The 20007-nt window shown below is 40.0% G+C and overlaps 2 protein-coding genes and 2 non-coding genes across 4 annotated transcripts; 2 read left to right on the top strand and 2 right to left on the bottom strand.

The window, feature by feature from the left end:
- Positions 1–1493: 1493 nt before the first annotated feature.
- Positions 1494–8858, bottom strand: Cyp4c3 (Cytochrome P450 4c3). Its single transcript, XM_030382268.2, has 8 exons — positions 8444–8858; positions 3732–3847; positions 3545–3661; positions 3322–3481; positions 3177–3246; positions 2410–2692; positions 2062–2341; positions 1494–2006 (listed from the first exon to the last, which is right to left on the bottom strand). The coding sequence occupies exons 1-8, from the start codon at positions 8676–8678 to the stop codon at positions 1666–1668; spliced, it is 1602 nt and encodes a 533-aa protein (XP_030238128.1). The 5' UTR covers positions 8679–8858; the 3' UTR covers positions 1494–1665.
- Positions 8859–11530: 2672 nt separating this feature from the next.
- Positions 11531–11696, bottom strand: LOC115561892 (U1 spliceosomal RNA). Its single transcript, XR_003980001.2, has one exon. It is a non-coding gene; the product is annotated as a U1 spliceosomal RNA (small nuclear RNA).
- A 797-nt stretch (positions 11697–12493) lies between these two features.
- LOC115561893 (U1 spliceosomal RNA) lies at positions 12494–12659 on the top strand. The gene has a single exon (XR_003980002.2). It is a non-coding gene; the product is annotated as a U1 spliceosomal RNA (small nuclear RNA).
- A 2139-nt stretch (positions 12660–14798) lies between these two features.
- Positions 14799–19916, top strand: Sap-r (prosaposin). The gene is made up of 7 exons (XM_030382267.2): positions 14799–15005; positions 15144–15237; positions 16768–17050; positions 17114–18944; positions 19009–19496; positions 19556–19697; positions 19768–19916. The coding sequence occupies exons 1-7, from the start codon at positions 14960–14962 to the stop codon at positions 19770–19772; spliced, it is 2889 nt and encodes a 962-aa protein (XP_030238127.1). The 5' UTR covers positions 14799–14959; the 3' UTR covers positions 19773–19916.
- Positions 19917–20007: the final 91 nt, after the last annotated feature.

Below are 20007 nucleotides of genomic sequence, written 5' to 3'. Positions count from 1 at the left end.
ACAAAAACAAAAACTCATTTTCAGTAGCCAACCCGAACTGATATAGTTGACATTTGCTACTCCTGCCCAATGGAAATCAAAGCGTATTTACATATGGCTTAGATATCGTGCGAGCCGATAGATATTCGAAAAAGAAAGGCAAATGTCTTCTGTCAGTATCCGGTTTCAACAGCAGAGTGACACATTCGCTCTACTCGATGGCAATCGGGCTAGTTTTGATCGATTGGTTTTTAAGCCCGCCATTAAACTAAAATAAATAATCATCGTTGACATTGTAAATTCATAAATTAATAAAACAACTGCAACTGCAACTGCAACTGGAACTGCAATTGGCAATCGATTTATTACATCGCCTCTCCAAGTGCCAACATTCGAGTGATTCGATTCGTGCAGTTGACCATGGTCACAAGTTGTGCACAATTCTGTGGCCCTCGGTCGGGTGCAATTTTCAATTTTCGCTTTTTCGCTTTTCATTTCTCATTGTTGTTTCGTAAAGGCAAATTTTTGCCATTTTTCAATCGCATATTTTACTTATTTCTTGTCTCGCTGGGGAATTAGATTTTAAGACCCTTTTGCGTTTGCCGGATTACTATTATTTAGCAAGATTTTGCCATTCTAATTGATTGTTTGCCCATTCGACGCCAACGACGACTGGCCGCCACCTCCTCCTCCAGGGTCTCCTCCAGCTGTGCTTATCTACCTCTGGGTAACCTATCGATCTATGTAGTTATCTATTTCAGCTCCACTAGGAGTTATTCAATGCGCACGTCCCGCCTTCGCCTCGATGTACATATGCTCATAATATCCATTTAGATATTACTAGCAATCGCCAGCCCATGCGGCCTGCCCTGCCCTGCCCTGCCCACTCAGGGTAACCCATTTATTTGCGGTGCGCATTTATTTGTGCATTACACTGCGTAAGCGCACTTAAGTTGCTTTTAAGCCCTGGCGCCGATCCAATTGCGAAAAGGAAACGGGTCACAGCGCACAACACACACACGCACTAGCACACGGAGGCAAAGCCAAAAGCCAAATGGCGCCATTTGTTGATGACTTGATGGTTGTCCATTTTCCATTTGATTTTCTAATGTAGTCAGTGAAAACATGTTGAGTGCACAGGTAAAGTTGTTTGCAAAGAACATGTTAATTGAATCTCAAGCTTGCTCGGATGACACTAGTGGCGCCATCTATTGGTCACGTGTTTTTCTTCTTGTGCTCTGATCTTAATATATGGTTGGTGTCTTGGATAATCGCACTACAAGAAACTGTACCAAATAGCAGATGTATTTGGTAAGTTTGCTTAATGTGTGTATAAGATATCCTTCCCCAATTAATAATTTATAGTGAATATATGTTATAAAAAAAAATAATAATACAAAATTTTTTATAAGGCTATGAAAACGTTCAAGTGTTTATTCTCAGCATATTTTCATCAGCTTTAACTTATGTAGTGTTATTCACTATATGTACCAGGATTACCATAAGAAAACGAATTGTCTTTTGATTAAGTATTTGTTTATTCATAATACAATTACATACTAAACAATAAGTTCACTGAGTTAGAAGTTCAGGGGCAATGGAGCTCGCTAATTTAGCATATTTTTACTTAAGAATCAACCCTAACTAAATATATACAAGTTAAAATACTTTGGCTAAGTTATCGCCTTAGTGGCGAGGAGTGATCTTTACTCGGAGGCCATCCTTGGGTCGCAGAATCAGTTCGCCGAGCAGCGTCAGGTCTTCGCGGCGATCGACAGACTCGACCTTATATTTGCGCAACACTGTCGAGATGACAGCCTTCTCCTCCAAAATGGCGAACTTCTGCCCGATGCAATTGCGCGGACCAGCGCTGAAGGGTATATAGGCGAACGGATGGCGACCAGCGCAGTTTTCGGGCAAGAAGTTGTCAGGATTGAACTGCTCGGGTTTGGGGAAGACGCGCGGATTGCGATGCAGCGCATAGGTCATGATGATTGCTTGAGTGCCAGCGGGCACCAGTTTGCCACCTAAGCGAACACAGATATTAAATGATAGTCTAAGATGGTCCATTGGATTACCTACCAATGGTTACATCCTCGCCCACCATACGCGCCATCATGGGTACGCTGGGAAACAGCCGGAGGGCATCTTTGATGCAGCACTCCAAGTAACGCATGTCGAGCAGATTCTTCATTGTGGCCGGCGTCTCTGTGTCATTGCCGAATATGGACTCCAGCTCCTCGACAACGCGCTCCTGGTACTCGGGATTGGCGCCCAACAAAAACAATGTCCACGAAATGGCGGCGGAGGTGGTGTCATGACCCTCAAACATAAATGTATCCACCTCCTCACGTATATCCTCCTATAAATGTGATATGAATCGAGTATGACATATGTCGAATAATTTTCTTAATGATCCTCCACACTTACATTGGATAGGACTGTGCCCTCCTTGGATGCGTCAATCAGCAGATCGAGGAATGCCAAGCGCTTCTTTTTGCCCAGATCATCGTACGCGTCGGGCATTTCGTTGTTGTTGTTGTTATTGTTGTTGTTAGCCAACTCCGCTTTGCGCTCACGTATCACCATATTGGAGAAGCCATGGAGCGTATTAATATAGCTCTGATGAGTCTTGTAATCCTCGGTGAGGCGGAAAAGCAAATCGCTTTGCAGCCAGATCTTGGCCTGGCGACTCTGCACAATGGAGCCAATGCTGTGTGTGTGTGCGTGTGCGTGAGGATTGTCAAATAGATGGGAAAAGTGTTTCATTAAATTGAAACTTAGTCAAGTGTTAGAATGTCTGCCTGTCTGTCTGTCTGTCTCTTTGTCGGGCGGTCGGTCGCTGTGACTGTCTTTCTGACAGTTTGTCCGCCTGTCCGAGTATCTGTGCGTTTTATGAGGCATGTTATCAGCAGCAACAGCAGCAGCATTTTCCATTGACATCTTAATCTCGCATATTTTTCGCTTGAGTGAAGAGCACCCCAAATACACACGCACACACACGCAATCATAATGCGAGTGTGGAGTGTGTGTGTGTGGGAAAGTATTTGACATTTGCACTGACAGCTCTCAATATCATGTCCCTTTCCCTGTTGCCCCTGATAACCTTTTGCTTATAGCTTACGCAATTGAATTCTAGTTCCTCGAACTGTATATTATAATATTATTTATGCTATTCTTCTTGTAGTCCAACTTACCCATAGACCGCCTTCACGTACTCCGACTCGCTGTTGCTCTGTGCATAGATTTTGCGACCCATGGCAGTTTCTGTGACGCAATTAGCAGTGGGTTATTTGATATGCTCTGGCTGTGCCTTGATGTAATTGTGACATTGACACTTACCGCACACAATGTCCAAAGTGCAGAGTGTAACGTAGGGAAATATGTTGAACGCCTCGCTGCCCAGCTCCACGGCCAGTTTGCGAGCCAAGACGGCGCTTTGCTCGTTGAAAACATCAATGAAATCATCCAAGATTTTGAAATGGAAGGCGGGCGTCAGAATCTGCAGTTGTCAATGAAATATAAATATAGATATATTCACAAATGCATCAGTTTCTCGACTCACCTTTCTGCGGGAATGCCATTTGCGATCTGTGCTGGTCAGCAGACCTGTGCCCAGCCAGGGATGCAGATAGTCGTAGTCGTGACTCTTGTTCACAAACTTTTGACTGTTCAGTATGGGCTGTAAGTTATTTATGGTAAATGTTATATAACTCTCTGTCTATAATGACTGCTGCTAATTGTTCACTTACCTCCACGGTTTCCGGCTCGAAGAGCAGCACGCGCGGCGAGGTGCCCTGCCAGACGCGGTTGATGCCAATGCGTGTGCCCCAAAGCTTCTGCATGCCTATGACTCGATTGAATAGCTCTGTAAAACGATTAAGGAACACAAACAAACAGAAACCAGTTACGAATTTGTCTCAATGGTCTGTGCTCTGCGAGCCAGCTGAATGCCTGACCGACAGACAGACTGTTAACGAGCGTTTAAGTACACATAAATAATAAATAAGTTTAGCTGTCTATGTTGGGGCCAATGTTTGGACTGCCAGATGACTACCAGATCAATTTGAATATACCACGCGAACATAAAACAACAGTGTAAAGAATTAGGGTAAACAATAGGAAGCAGACAGCTTAGACTACAGATAGAAGATAACAGAGCTTCCTCCATAGCGTTTACGACGTAAAGTTCTTAGACATAAAATATAACGCTCGTAAACCTTGTTCCGATTTAGTAGACTTAATTACTCAATTATTCTTTCATTTCTCTATAAAAATAAACTATAATTAAATAATTATAAGGCACTCGCCTGTTTTTAATGGAATATGTACGTAATATATAATATACATATATTATCATTCATACCTAATCTTGAGCATATTAATTCACATCCTATCCAGACTAGCTACACTTATGTTTTCAACTTTTATTTTTATAGACTGTGCAATTCACCTAGGTTTTCAGTGCACGTGTGAAAATTGTTTGCGACATCAATTAAAGAAAAATAAAAGCTTACAAATCGTGTGTGAGAAGCAATCAAGGCCGTCATCATGTAAAACGCTGTGTTAATTTTAATATGTTACACTTGTTTATCACGTAGGTAAACATAAATAACATAAGCTGCTCTGTCTAGGCAGCTTCTTGGGTTTTTCTTTGCCCTTTATTGCTGCCCGAGAAACCTGAGCCGGCGCACGTTGCTCATGCAGCCCGGGTTTCTGCTCGATTGCTGCATTAATTAAAACGATGACACACACATACACACACTCACCTAAAAAGACAACAACAACAACTACAACAACAATGAAAAAAACTAAAACACACACTCACCATCTCTTTCAGAGATGTCTAATAATGATTTTATGTAACCCAAAGCTCAAGCGTCAACACGAATTGTTGAAGAAAGAAGAAGAGGAGCAACACCTAAAAGACAAGCGGCTATTGCTGCCCCCTTTATGGCTGTCCGAGCTGCCGGTATGTGGAATCGCCTACTCTGATCCCCCGCCCAACTCCCTCGGAGCCGCTGTTGGCCACCTGTTCGGAAGTCTGCATGTTTTATCATGGCGAAAAATAGGTAACAATCAAATTTCCTACGTGCAAAAAAAAAAAAAAAAGAAAATAAGCAAAAAAAAAAAAAAAAAAAGAGAAACAAAACAAAAGGCATATTAAATATTTGACCGGCTCACAGTGTTCATTATGTTTTTTCGTGGGCTGATGCTGATGTTGTTGTTGCTGTTGCTGCTGCTGAACAGCTTGTTGACAAACTGGACGTAAAAGAGTCACAAAAAGTTTGACTGGCTTAAATTGCGTTAACAATTTGAATTTATGAGTCGCTTCATGAGATGCAACAATTCGTCATTGGGCCCAAATTGTGGCACATTAAATATGAAATAAAAACTCTTGTAGAGTTGCTAATAATCTAATATAATGAACTAGAAATATAAAAGTAAGGGATGTATATTTGGCTTAATTTTATAATTGAATATAAACATAGACTCCACAAAGGTTAACTCAGGTTTTATTATGGCAACAGTTGCTGTTAATGCGCCTGTCAAATTTAGCGGCCAGTCAATGCCAAGCCGCAAGCAACCACGACCACACTGACTCAAAACTTCAGCTCAAACTCAAATCGAAACTCAGACTCAGATTGAGAGTCAGATTCAGCAGACAGAACTTGGCTTTGACTGCCAAATGTTCTTAGCATTAGAACTTGAATTCACAAAACCCGATGCCGGCCTTGGTGTCTGTATACACTTCAAATATGTTGCCAGTCTTAAGCAGCTTGTAGTCGGATAATTATGAATTAAGAATCTCTGGCAGTTGGGCCACCGAATCGACCTTGAGCCAACACAATTTTTTGCTGCGTCATGCAGCATGTGGATGCTACTGTTTGGTCGCTCGAAGTGCTCTTAAATCATTTTCATCAATTGAATATTAGAGAACGCTTAAGTTAATTCGAGTTGTTGCTGCAGGGGCAGCCCCTATCGGCACGATTAGATACACAGAATCTATAAATCGCAACAAGTTCCTCGACTGCCTTGAACTGAACTCAAGAAACATCTGCGACCCGCAAAATAAATAAAAAATAGCCAAGAGCCATGAGCATATAATTAATATTTCATTTGCATATATTTCTTCGCTAAGAACTTAAAGAAAAAAAAGATTAATTTGTTAGATAATAAAGTATAGTCATTGATTCGGCTTGCGATTTGAAGAAGCTAACTTTTCGTTAACTTTTGTAAGAATTATTTCGAATAAAATATTTTTGTTATATTATATTGTATTTAATAAAATTTTGTTTTAGAAAAAGATTCGATATTTTATTCGATATTTATTTTAAGCTGCTTAAGCTGATTAAGCTGCGCCATAAAATAAATTAAATTGTCTTTTCCAAGATACACTTAACATTTGCTTACGATCAGGTTTGGGTGGGGTTTTATGATGTTGCAAATATTTATAGCACCTAAATGGTATCAAATAAGTATTTCTTCTTTCCGTTGTTCTATGCACAGACATTAAAGGCAATTTAAATGCATTTACAATCAAATTTATTAATGCGATTGGAGGCATAATTAAACCTGTTGCCCAAAAGTTACGAGTATGCCTTGACTTCCGTCAGTCCTCAGCATTGAAGTGAACGCTACCAAATTCTCATCTAGCCAGAAAAACCACTTCACTTAACTCTGCCTGGCAGCATCTATAACAAAGAACCGACAACAAAGAACCAGCCGTATAACAAAAACAAAAAAACAAAAAAAGCACCTCCAGCACAATATAAGTTATTATTATAGCATAATATGGAAATGAGGCTTAGAGTTCAATAATATATTAAAGACATGTTTGCTACACGATTAACATTTCAACTTGAACTTGACCAACTGAACAAGCTGTAGCCCGTATCTATATACATAGCTACGTTCCTGCGTATCTATGTATCTATGTATTTATGTATTTATGTATCTATGTATATATGTATGTATCTATGTATCTATGTATCTATGTATCTATGTATCTATGTATCTATGTAGCTATGTATCTATGTATCTATGTATCTATGTAGCTATGTATCTATGTATCTATGTATCTATGTATCTCTGTATCTATATATCTATGTATCTATAAATCTATGTATCTATGTATCTATATATCTATGTATCTATACATTTTTCTTTTAATCTATGTGTCTATCAATCTATGTGTGCTTCATTTGTTAAAAAAAAAAAAAAACATTTCCGCATTTAAATGTGTGTTAATTGATATACATATGCTTGTAGTTTTCTTGTTGCTGCGGAACTATTATATTAGATTAGCTTAGTGAATTAATCATTCGATTGAACGTTCATAGTCTGGTGCTTTTCCGAACGACTCTTATGTTTATCACCTACAAATGCTGTTTCGATGGTTTTCAGCTGCTTTTGAATGCCAAGATCAAGATCAAGATCAAGCAAAAGCAAGTCCAAGATCAATGCAAGCACACGTCCGGCTCAGACCCATGGCTTGGCTAAGACCTTTTTTGGGAGTTTCGTGTGCCACAGAGTTTTACGACCATTTATTTTTCAATATCTCAAGTGTTTATTTTTTTTTTTTTTTCTTTTGTTGTCTGGCTATATTTATGATCAACTACTGTTTTTATAGCTGCTTCAATTCTGAATAAAGTTGCTTAACAATATCTTCAAGTTAATTTCATTCAATTAGCAAATGTCGAATTTCCGCTTTTTGCACTACTGAAAAGGGCGCTATTTGAAGCTTGTTATGTTTTTATTTCGAGTTGGTGAAAGTTTTTGGCAGGTTACTTCATATCAAGTTCAAATTTGGCATTTGCCAAAAAATTAAAATAATTATGTGATGCACGCTATATATGGGTATTTGTGTTTATTTTATTTTGAAGGTCTTATTATAAACTTTTCTATGCATAATTAAACGAGTAAATTGAATATTAATAAATATAACATATATAATACAAAGTAATTTACATATAAATTCTTCTGAATCAAAGCAAGTGTGAAATTCTGTCATTGTATGAAAATTAAGCTATATATATAGTAATTATATACGACAATTATTCTGCTCTGTCAAAACTCAAATCTGAATATTTGTATCATCAATATGACAATTACCAGTTTATTAGCACATTTTTGCACAATTGTGCATTTGGAATTTATTAACCCGTATAATTCGGCACCTATAAAAATTTGGATCCCGAGCAGAGAAAAATGAAAGTGAACCTGAAAGCAGTATAAGTTCTAAAATTTCGGAACAACTAAATGCGGGGCACACTTTTATTGATTCACGTAGGCATTCACTGATCGCATTGATCTTGTTTCGCTTGTCTATTAATTAGCACCTAATACCGCGTCTACGCTTTATTTACTGCAAGTCATATTGGCTTATTCAATCAGATCACATCGCTTTTCAGGGTCCAGTCAACAGAAAATCTAACTTATAGATCAACGACAGCATACTCACCATCATGATCCACATTCATTTCGATTGCATTTCCCAAAAAGGGCAGAGCGGCAGGTCCTGGTATTTTTTCGATATATTTCACCCAACGCGCGCGTCTCTTATTATAGACCACTAGAAATATTATGATCGCTGCCAGAAGAAATATGGTTATAGGGGAATATCCCGATATGATCTGAGCGGCTTTGGAGAGCAAAATGCTCTCGGCCATCAATGAACTAAAAACTTTTGAAGACATTTTAAGATACAAATCGTTTTACACTTGGCTAACAGCCTTTGGCATGTCCTTCACAGATACACACAGAATATCAAAGGCGATTTTGTCTTGTTCGATTTTGACCCGGACCCGGCTTTGTGCTCTCTATTCGATACAAACGCCGCGAACTCCGACACACAACTAACAAAAAGCTCGAGTTTGCATAAAAATTTAAAAAGAAGTGCTAAAATTTCGGCTTGGCGTTTCGGCTTTTCAAGCTTCGTCGCTCAGTTCGGCTGCTGCGAGTGTGAGCCGGAGATGAAGCCGATCGCATAGACGCTGTGAAAACGTAGTAGAAAATCTACTGCTACTCGGCCCGTACTCATTTCTGTATTAGTAATAGTTTCCTCCGAATGCTATTGTCTTTTTTCTACAGATATATACAGGTAGATGTATATATATATATATATATATATATATATATATATATATATGTTCAACATGAGTCGGCGCTTTGCAACTGTTGCTGCTGCGGCTGGTGTTTTGTGGCAATTCATAGTTTGCCATAATTTTTGTGCATTTATGACTACAATCAACGCGCACATATTAAAAGAGGGCATATATTGTGACGATTCGTCAGTTGTTGTAGCCTTGCCTCTATCCTTCATAGGGGCATTTCTGTGAGAAATTACCAGAACTTGCCGAAATATTACCAGCTATGTCCTCACACCTATGATCAGTTTAACCCCTCATTCTGAAAAACTCCCATTATTCTGATTCTGTTCAGTTAATTCACTGATTGTACAGTGTATTATTCGGTTGAATAAGTCTGCTTGCAGCATTCACCTATACATACGTTTTTATTTTGGCTTTAAGTGCTGCCCTTGCATTTGTTTCTCAAAATTCATATGCAATAAACTGTGCGGACAATTGCTCGACAATTCTGTTGGGTCTATGTCGGCTGTCATCTGTCTGCAGTCGGCAGTTGGCACACGGCTTGTGGCTGCCGGTTTAGCTTTGGCACCCGTTTATGTCATTCAGTCGTTGCATTTGTTGGCCTCTGAGCGCAATTAGCAGGTGTTTTTGGGATGGAATCGCTTTGATTCTATTAAAACCTTAGGCTGCCCGTCTATCAGCCAGTCGAGTAGTAGATACACATATCATTATATGAGTGCAATTAAAACAACTTGACTGTGTCATGTCCGCCACTGAAATTGGAGCGTTTATTTCGAGTGGTCAGAATTTCATAACTCACGTCAAGTCGACTTATCCTCTACTCTACCATCTACCCACCTCAATAAATTAGCCAACTTCGCAACTCACCATTCGCCATTAGAACTTGATAATTAAAAGTAAACTCTTACTTAAAGTGGTCCAAGGTCGGGGACAAGTTTTCTAATTCAAAACATTTTGGCAGCGTGTGCTAGATAATGGAAAATGTTTTCATGGTCATGGTTGTTTGCAATCAGGCCCCTGTATAACTGGTTCCTCTTTGTATTCTATCTCAGACCAACTTCGTATCAAAACCCCATCGAAAACAAGTTGAGTTCTGTTGAAGACTTACGCATATTTCTTTAGCCCAGAGTATAATTAAAGCGTTCTTTCTGTCTATGATTTCATTCAGATACCCAACAACCATCACAGAGTCCAAGATGGGCATATTGTTTCCCCATAAAAATATGAGAGTATGTTAACAGCTTACGAGGAGAGAAAACCTTACCGTGATATTGTCAAATTTTATATAATCTATATTTAACATTCTTATATAATAATCAATATTATTGTTATAGATATTTTCTAGTCAACTATAATGTTGTTGGGGACATGCCGATTTGCAAACTGCCACGATACCCAGACTGAAATAAATTTTTTGCGTATTGTAAAAATACGCATATTGTAAAAATTATCCAACAAAGCATTCGAAAATATTTTTGCAATAAAAAGTATGCAGATTAGGGTTCAACAGAACCTCTGGCATTATCAAGCAAAAAATATAAAATCACATTGAAATTGATGACTTTGAATATACATCAAACGAGTTTTTTGAATAAAATATGTAAATTACTTTCATTCTAAAATTTCTGAGACATTTTGCCAATTAGACATCAGAAAAGAACAATGGGTGTTAGAATGTATCCAATATTAATTCAGCTTTACCCCTTCAGGTTATCGAATTTGCGTGTATTTGTGTGTATACTTCATTTGCCCCTGTTCATTATAATGAATACCATGGCATAACATAACTGCGAATATCTAGATAAGCATCAATATGGTTTTAGCCTATAAACAGTTTTCTGCGCACTTCCTTAAAATATAATTATTCTATCACGTCTCAGTCACAATAACTTTGTCTACAATTCGTCAGGGAAGTAAAATCTGGTCAGTGAATCGTTCTTTAATTAGACACAAATTAACAGCTCTTCTAATAAAAACCAGCTCTTCTAATAAAAACCAGCTCTGTCAAAAAAGCAAGTCACCGCGCGTTCAGCGCTTCGACACTTAAGACAGTAATCCTTCACTTCTGTATTTTTGACTTTATGAACATTACGTTTACTAGTTCCAATCATATGAATGTTTACAATTGAATAAGCTGATTACCTTCATCAATATTATACAATTTCAAGCACGAAATTGAAAATCTGCGTAGTAACGGGGGCTCCCTGGATTCAGGAGTAAAATGAAATATAAATAGTTCCCTCTAAATCTAAATTCCATATTGCAAGTTACAACGAGAGCTGGCATACTTAAGAAGATATACACACTTTAATTGATGAACGGCAACTGCTACCTGAAAACGTGAAGTGATTTATGACTGCAGTTACATATTCATATGTTTGTATGCAAAGTACGTTATTAATATTTATATATAGATGACATTGGAATTTATTAATTAATTCGGGACGGCGCGAACGCCATTCCCGGCTACCAAAAATTACACGCACGAGTTATTCACATTAGGAATAATCGCAGAGGTCAACTCAGCCGAAAGTGCAATGACCGAGCCTCGCTCCGGAGGAACCGCCTTCGTGATCACGGTTAACCTCTACGCCAGGTAAGTATGCTTTGCTCCGCTCTGGAACAGCCACTACAATACGGCCGAGTCAGAACAGTTTGAGAATTGTATTGTGAAAATTTCTACTGAAGTGAAAATAGTAAAGGCAACTGGATTGCATGTTATGTGGATAGTAGTCAACAGTAGGGGTTGAAACATTTAAGGACACGGGTATGAGTTGGCTCTTGTATGCACAAATAATGTTAGTTTTGCTGAATACTTTATGTTGAGTGAAGCGAGTGTTTATTTATGTACATATACAGAGGTACAAATAACCGATTTATCTGATGAAATTATATAATTAACATTTTTTTTTAATAGATGTATGTACATGCTTGCAGGTGTACATACGATTTTTCTAATTTTATTATTATTTTAACTGTATGAGGCAAAATACAAAGCCATTGTATTCTTAGAGACATAAACCACATAAATAAATAGCTAAGAATAAATGCTTATCACATAATAAAAACTGATAAATCGAATGAGTTAAATTCTACTAAATAATAACTATGCACAAATTAACAATCTTCAAAATCATAGTAGTTTTAGAACTTAACTTAATTTTACGTCTCCTTCATTGTGCTGTGCGCGACCAACATTCATCCCTCTTTTAACATCCACGAGCAGAAATGTGCTTGCCTGCTGCCGCATACACAAACTCACGCACACATGCTCAACTGTTGGCAGCGCATGCTTTGACTATTCCGCTTGCTGTAGGAAATTTCACTTGTGCGCACACAATAATTCTCAAACGGTTCTGACTCGGCCGTGTTGTAGTGGCTGTTCCAAAGCGGAGCAAAGCATACTTACCTGGCGTAGAGGTTAACCGTGATCACGAAGGCGGTTCCTCCGGAGCGAGGCTCGGTCATTGCACTTTCGGCTGAGTTGACCTCTGCGATTATTCCTAATGTGAATAACTCGTGCGTGTAATTTTTGGTAGCCGGGAATGGCGTTCGCGCCGTCCCGAATTCATTAATACATTTGCAATAGACATTAAGAGTGGTGAATACGTGACTGATTGTGGGCTGTTTGCTGCAGTGGGTCAAAGCATTCGTGCGAGGCGAGCATCATCAATAGCGGTCATTGTCCATGCATCTCTTCTAGTTTGCGCTTCTATAAAACAATAACTCTTGAACTTGATCTTCTTGCATTGAGTTTGCTTTGCGGAAGAAGCCTTCGTCTACTGTTTATCATATTTAAAGTGTGCTTCATAGGTAGAAACTGTTATTGGTGGTGGGGTTGGCTTTGGGTTTCTTGGCCTTTGTTATTGGCGCTGTGGTGTTCCGTTGGTTTCGCTGGTTTATTATCATTAGCAGCAACAAATTTGACTCACAAATATATATTAACAAATCTCTATATTGTTGTTGTTGCTGAATTGATTAACTTGAATTTTATTTTACGCCGTTCGCATAACCGCTAGTAAGCCAGCTGGCAGCAACAGTTGCTTGCTGTAGGTCTAGCACACCATCGGCGCGTCGATAAGGTCAAGTTCATTTCCGCATGGCTCTGATCTTGGTCTCAGGGCAACAGTATTCGCATTCAAAGAATGATCCAGCGGTAATGACTGCAATTTGGCGGCAGCTTAGCAATGGCTTTACACGCCCCGAATCGAGCTGCAGCCCTCTGGCTGATTAAAGCGCTAGATGAAGGAAGTTGCACAAGTTTTACAACCTAATAAAACAATTTACCATTAGATGAAATGTATGTATGTGACGCACTTAAGGTTTCTCTAACTGTGTCTCGTTGGCTGGTTGTTTGTAATTACGCACGTAATTAGGGTTACAAGCGTACAATCTCTCTCTCTCTCTCTCTCTCTCGGTTCGTCTCCGACTAAGTATGTCACGCAACGAACCATCAACAAACAAAGTCAAGCCGAGTTCCCCAAAGACGCACAGCTCTTTGGTAATTGTAGCTCTCCACCGTGTGAAAACTAGGCTCGCCTGCAAGCTTTTTATGCGTTTTTAATGAAAAAAATTGTTTGCTGAACTTACGTGCAGATAGATAAATTCTAAAAGGCCTACCCATTGTCAATTACCTCGCAATTCATTGTCAATGGTCAAGTGCAGCTTCAATTTGTTCACGCGCTGCTGTAATTAAATGTGGTAAAGAACCAAATACCATCGCCAGCAGCTGGCTGGCTGGCTGGCCACGTTACCTTGGCCAGGCCAAGTCGAGTTTCAAGTTTCCTTCGCCGGCTTGACACAGATTTGTAGACATATTGGTTAGATAGATCGGTGACTGCATTTGGCATTTCGCTTGCCAATTCACTCAGCAGCAGCCACTAGCTGACCTCGACTTTCTGCTGGGGAGCTCAATATCGACATCAACAACAACAACAGCATTACCATTGAAAATGCACCAAACATTCTCAACTGCGTTAAGCTCCCACACCGAATCAGTTGTTATCCAATTTGCTTTGAATAGAAAATTGCATTTTGATAAGCAAAGATTTGTATATTCACATATTGTGTAAACATTTCAACTAATTAAAATGCATTTTCCCAACATAAAAAACAATGCGGTGTAAAAAGTAGATATCAAACATCAATCAATTATTAGATTTCTGTTAACTATAATTACAATTAAATTTGTGTGCATTGTTGTGCGCTCAGCGCTTACGCCTCTGTGTTTGGCTAAACATTTACGAGAGCTAAACGCTGGAGCAAGAGTTCAAGAACATTTGTCGATGGTTATTGCCATAGTTTATTGAGTAAGACATTTAAAAACAATTAAAACAATGCTCGAGCGTTTAGCAAATAAATGAATGCCTGCTGATATGACAACTATTCTTCTTATCAAGGGCTTAATTCAAATGACATAAAATAATAATTAAAGATACATATAGTGTTAGTATTTGTATTTTTCTCATTTTACTTAATAATTATAAAAAAATTAATTTATTTTGTCTCAGCGGGGTTCGAACTCGGGTCCACAAGCACACTGACAAATACGCGTCACTTAGTTAAACAATGTGGCAGCGCTACCAATCATTTTTGTAGCGATACGGCAGCCTTATCAGAATGTTTAGTGTTTAGTATTAAAAAATCTATACTCGTATAGGTATACCGATATATATCATCAGCGACCAGCGAGTCTGGTCACACTAAAAATTAACAAAAGCAAAGCAAACGCAATTCGTTTTTCTCATTAATCATCAAATATTCATTCAGTGCAGTTGCAGTTGCAGCTGAAGTGTTGAAAGAGCAAGAAAGTCAAATTGGTTTAATAATATCACCAGTGCTGAGAGTACACACACCCACAAAGCAAGATGCGTAACGCGGGCCTTTTGGCCATTTTGGCAGTGTTTGTTTTTGGTAAGTAGTGACGTTGATAATGAGTATTGCGTATTTGTTAAACGTTGGTATTGATCAACGAATGTATGTACATTATGTATGTATGTATGTATATATTTTATTCTCCAACATGCCTTTGTGTTTTTCTCGTCATTTTAGGCGTTTGCGTTTCATCGACGCCAATTGCTGAGCAGCCGCTGCTAGGTGCCACTAAGTGCACCTGGGGCCCCTCCTACTGGTGCGACAATCTCAGGTGAGTCTAGAAACTACTCTAAAAAAGCTTTGTAATCCGTATGAAAAAAAAACTTAACTCCCGCGCTTGCATTAACTAAGCGCATATGTGAGACAATAGCCACTACGCAGTTATTAACCCGTCGTGTTTGTCATATTTTCTTCTTTGACTGTGTTCATTGTTCGTCTTAAAGCACTGTTTGATAAGGAAGGCAATCGGCACGGCATCCAAGGCGGAGCCGCCATACTGTTTGTGCCGTCGATAACCTTTGTTATGCGGTTTACAGTTGCTCTAATTTTTTTTAGCATTATTTCTCTCTCTGTGTTTTCTTGTGCACACTTGTCATACGTACGAACTTTGGCTACACTTTGCACAACATACACTCACTCTCATTCGTCTGCGACTCTCTTTGTAAGTGCTATTTTTGTTGATTTCCGTTTTAAATTCAATTAACAATAGACATTCCAGCTGAGTCAACGGATTACATATGCCAAAAAAAATAAACATATCTGAAAGCTGCATAATCAGCCGCAAATTTTGATGACTAATCGGGTTTAAGCTAAGTCTAGTCTCAGTTTAGGGCTGCTCTTTGTCCGACTTTCGGTAAAACTTTGCCAACTATTCGTCATAAATGGAACTGAATATATTACATTTAACACTTGGCACTTTCTTATCAATTCGATTTCTGAATAATTGCTGTTATACTTATACCTACACATGTATTTGCCCTAGGTTGGAATAGTGTGTGTGTGTATGTGTGTGTAATACATATGCAATAACCGCCATAAACACGCCATTGCATTTCTGGCAAATGCTTCAATAATCAACGTTTCAGCTTTCATACAACTTAGAAAAAAATTTTTGCAATCGATAGATTTTACTTTGTATTTTTCCATTAGCTTATATTTCTTTGTTTATTTATTAATTTATTTATGTGCACGGGATCGCTTAACTCGTCTTTGTTTTCCTTGTCAAACCAAAACTGTAAATATAAACAGAAAAACGTCGCAAATTTTTTGCAACAAGAAGTCGCTACATATGTATATGAATATATGTACATACATATATATTATATGTATATGCCAGATATATGAGTATGTCTGCTTATCTTGCCTAGTATATATACAATATTTGTTTGTTAAATACAAACTAGCACATTACTGAGTCCCCACAGCCCGTCAAGAATATCAAAGAATTAAAAAATGCACAGTAATTTTTGGGCAACATCAACTGCGTATGAATTCTCTACAATATCAGATTATTGTTTTTAAATGGTTGGGCGGTTAAGCATAATTCCCGCAGTCTGTTAAGTGATATCTGAATGTGACATATATGATAAATTTGCTGCGGGTGCATTCAACTAGTGCATATTGCGAGGGTTCATTCAATGCTTTGGACTCTGATCTTTGCTGACTTTGCTTGGGCTTCTAGCTGAACGAAAAGCGATTATGATTGCGGGTCACTTGAGGCATTTGTTTTGCCCAACTGCGGACGCAGCATATTTTTCTTTGTATAGTTGACTAATTTATTCCGCTTTGTTCCATTCGATAGCAATTCAAAGGAATGCAAAGCTACCCGTCACTGTGTTCAGACCGTGTGGGAAAAACGAACAGTGCCCGTGGACACGGATTCGATTTGCCAGATATGCAAGGATATGGTAACACAGGCGCGCGATCAATTGCGCAGCAATGAGACCGAGGAAGAGATTAAGGAGGTCTTTGAAGGCTCCTGCAATTTGATACCCATCAAACTAGTGCGGAAGGAGTGCATTACTCTGGCTGACAACTTTATACCCGAGCTTGTCGAGGCGTTGTCCTCGCAAATGAATCCTGATGTGAGCAGCCGATAAAAATTCTGTTTACGGTTTCTTATTTATCTTTATTCATTTCCCCAACAGCAAGTCTGTTCGGTAGCTGGTTTGTGCAACAGCGCTCGCATCGATGAACTGCTGCATAACGCATATCAGGCTGCTCTGGATGGCACGCTCAAGGAAGAGGAAGTAGTGATCGATAGTAATGATAACAAGAAGGAAGAAAGCAAGGAGACTGGCTTGACACAGCTCACCTGTGGCAATTGCAATTTGCTCACGCGCAAGATGCAGAGCAAGTTTGAGTCTACCAACCGCGACGATATGGTTGAGCAGCTGTTGCACTGGTGCGGCACCATGTCCAGTTTCTCCGATGGCTGCGCCAACTTGGTACTGACCTATTTCAACGATATCTACGAGCATATGCAGCAGCACTTGCGGTCAGATGGCCTGTGTCATTTGTCTGGCGTTTGCGCGGCCCGTTACCATCAACACGAGGATGATGTGAAGGAACCGGAGGCGCTGACTACTTTGGATGGCGTTGGTGATGACATTCCCTGTGCTCTGTGCGAGCAGCTGGTGAAGCATTTGCGCGATGTGCTTGTGGCCAACACCACAGAGACCGAATTTAAGCAGGTTCTCGAGGGCTTCTGCAAGCAGTCGCGTGGTTTCAAGGATGAGTGCATCAGCATTGTGGATCAGTACTATCATGTCATCTACAGCACGTTGGTCAACAATCTGGATGCCAATGGTACTTGTTTCCTCATTGGAGTGTGCCCCAAAGGCTTGGATATCACCCACGATGCTCCCATCATGCCTTTGCTGCCGGCCATTGCGCCAGCCGAAGTGCACGTGACTATCAAGAAGTTAGGCGCCAACGAGCCCAAATTCAGCCAGCAACAAATTATGGATATGCAGCTGCCAATTGATCATCTCATGGGAGCCGCTAATCCCGGCCTTTTGGTGCAGGGCGGCGAATTGTGCACCATCTGCGAGTATCTGTTGCACTTTATTCAGGAAACGCTGGCCACGCCTGCTACCGATGATGAGATTAAGCACACTGTTGAGAACATTTGCACTAAGCTACCACAGGGCGTGGCCGCGCAATGCCGCAACTTTGTGGAAATGTACGGCGATGCGGTCATTGCACTGCTCATTCAGGGTCTGAATCCACGCAGCGTTTGCCCCATGATGCAGATGTGTCCACGTAACATTGAGAATCACGAAGATATCGAGGTATTTAATCCAGCACCGGTATCCAGCGATCAGCAGGACAAGCCCACCTGCCCGCTTTGTTTGTTTGCCGTTGAGCAAGCTCAGATAAAGATACGCGACAACAAGTCGAAGGACCATATCAAAAAGGTTCTTGACGGCCTGTGCACCCATTTGCCCAACAAGCTGCGCGACGAGTGCGTAGACTTTGTAGAGACCTACTCAAACGAGCTCATTGACATGCTTATCACCGACTTCAAACCAGAAGAGATTTGCGTACAGCTCAAGCTGTGTCCCAAGACTAAGGACTATTTGGAGGAAATGAGCATCACGCTCATAGATAGCGCGGAGACCGATAAGTCGTCCAGCAGCAACAGTGAGGAAATGGAAGCCAATGAAATCGACTCCAGCAAGGAGATGCCCATACAGATTGCTTTCGACAAGGACTTTGGCGTCGGTCCCAATTGCTTACTCTGCGAAGAAGTTGTCAAAACAGTCGAGAAGAAGATTGTCAAGCCAATGACCAAGTCAGAGATTAAGGACGTGCTAGAGCACTCTTGCGATAAGTTCAAAAAACCATTGGCCATCAAGTGTCATAAATTCATTGACAAGCGCGGTGATCAGATTGCCGACCTTCTACTGAGAGAGATGGAACCGAAAATTATTTGCACTGAGATGGGCATGTGCTTGGGCGACGAACAGGAGGATCGTAAGTGCCTTTTAAGGTTGATATATATACTTAACTTATGCCCACTGTATTTCTCAATTAACAGTTGAAATCGATGAGGCCTTGAAATACGACGTAATTGTGATGCCCAAGCAGCAGGTCGATAAGCTAGCACGCTTGGAGTCAACCAAGGTCAATGAGCCGCCCACCTGTGTACTGTGTGAATTCATTATGACGAAACTGGAAGCCGATCTGCGAAACCAGACCGAACAGGACGAGATCAAAAAGGCCATCCGCGCTGTCTGCGGACGCCTGCCGACCACCATACGCAAGCAATGTGACACCTTTGTGGACGGCTACGCCTCGGCCATTATTAGTCTGCTGAGCAAGGTGCCTCCGAAGGAGGTGTGCCAGAGACTGCAGCTCTGCTTTAGCCAAGTCATCACCGATGAGGTGATTGACTGTGGCGTTTGCCATGGCGTTGCGGAGTCCTTGTTCCCATTTTTCCGTTCGGAGAAGGATCACGACAAATTGACCATTCGGGACATGGTCTCACACGCCTGCGAGGACTTGCCAGCCAAGTACTATAGCATTGTAAATATATACATTCTGAAATCGATATGTTCCTGTATTTATTAATTTTGATATTTCAGTGCAAGCGAATGATAACTATTTATGGCTACAGCATCATGCATCTGTCTGAGCGTCCCTATGTCGATCCGTCGCACGTCTGCGCTGAGATAGGCAAATGCTTCGACAACGAGAAGTCCGCGTTGGCCTTTGCCAGAATTTCAGGTATATGAGAGCATGTAGAAGAGATTAATGGATTCCACATTTGTTAACATATTGCAACTTTTAATTCTAGCTTAAGATGTTGTAACCGCAACAGCCTTGTGATGTGTCGCAAAGGGGCGCCACGATTTATATAAATATATATTATATCTTTACTTATTTGCTTACATTCTGTAATCCATTGTGACTGTAAATGATCTAAAATTACTGTTCTCTAAATTTATAATTTTGTTTCTCAATTATCAATTACTTTACACATTGCACTTAGGTCGAGAAATAAAGTGTGGGTGATAGTTTAAATGAGAATGAACTC

This window comes from Drosophila navojoa, chromosome 2 (genome assembly GCF_054131105.1).
Source record: "Drosophila navojoa isolate 15081-1374.11 chromosome 2, UAZ_NAV_1.0, whole genome shotgun sequence".
In the NCBI taxonomy this organism is placed as follows: domain Eukaryota; kingdom Metazoa; phylum Arthropoda; class Insecta; order Diptera; family Drosophilidae; genus Drosophila; species Drosophila navojoa.
The sequence above is the reverse complement of the archived record's forward strand: the minus strand, read 5'-3'. Positions and strand labels throughout refer to the sequence as shown.

What these genes read in the sequence shown, in the direction of transcription:
- Cyp4c3 (XM_030382268.2), bottom strand. Translation starts at nt 8,678, where the DNA reads ATGTCTTCAAAAGTTTTTAGTTCATTGATGGCCGAGAGCATTTTGCTC. An exon ending in AATGAATGTGGATCATGATG is followed by an intron (nt 3,848 to 8,443) that starts GTGAGTATGCTG and finishes ATCGTTTTACAG; the next exon opens with AGCTATTCAATCGAGTCATA. An exon ending in AATGGCATTCCCGCAGAAAG is followed by an intron (nt 3,482 to 3,544) that starts GTGAGTCGAGAA and finishes TGACAACTGCAG; the next exon opens with ATTCTGACGCCCGCCTTCCA.
- Sap-r (XM_030382267.2), top strand. Translation starts at nt 14,960, where the DNA reads ATGCGTAACGCGGGCCTTTTGGCCATTTTGGCAGTGTTTGTTTTTG. An exon ending in TTTGGCAGTGTTTGTTTTTG is followed by an intron (nt 15,006 to 15,143) that starts GTAAGTAGTGAC and finishes TCGTCATTTTAG; the next exon opens with GCGTTTGCGTTTCATCGACG. An exon ending in GGGCGACGAACAGGAGGATC is followed by an intron (nt 18,945 to 19,008) that starts GTAAGTGCCTTT and finishes CTCAATTAACAG; the next exon opens with TTGAAATCGATGAGGCCTTG.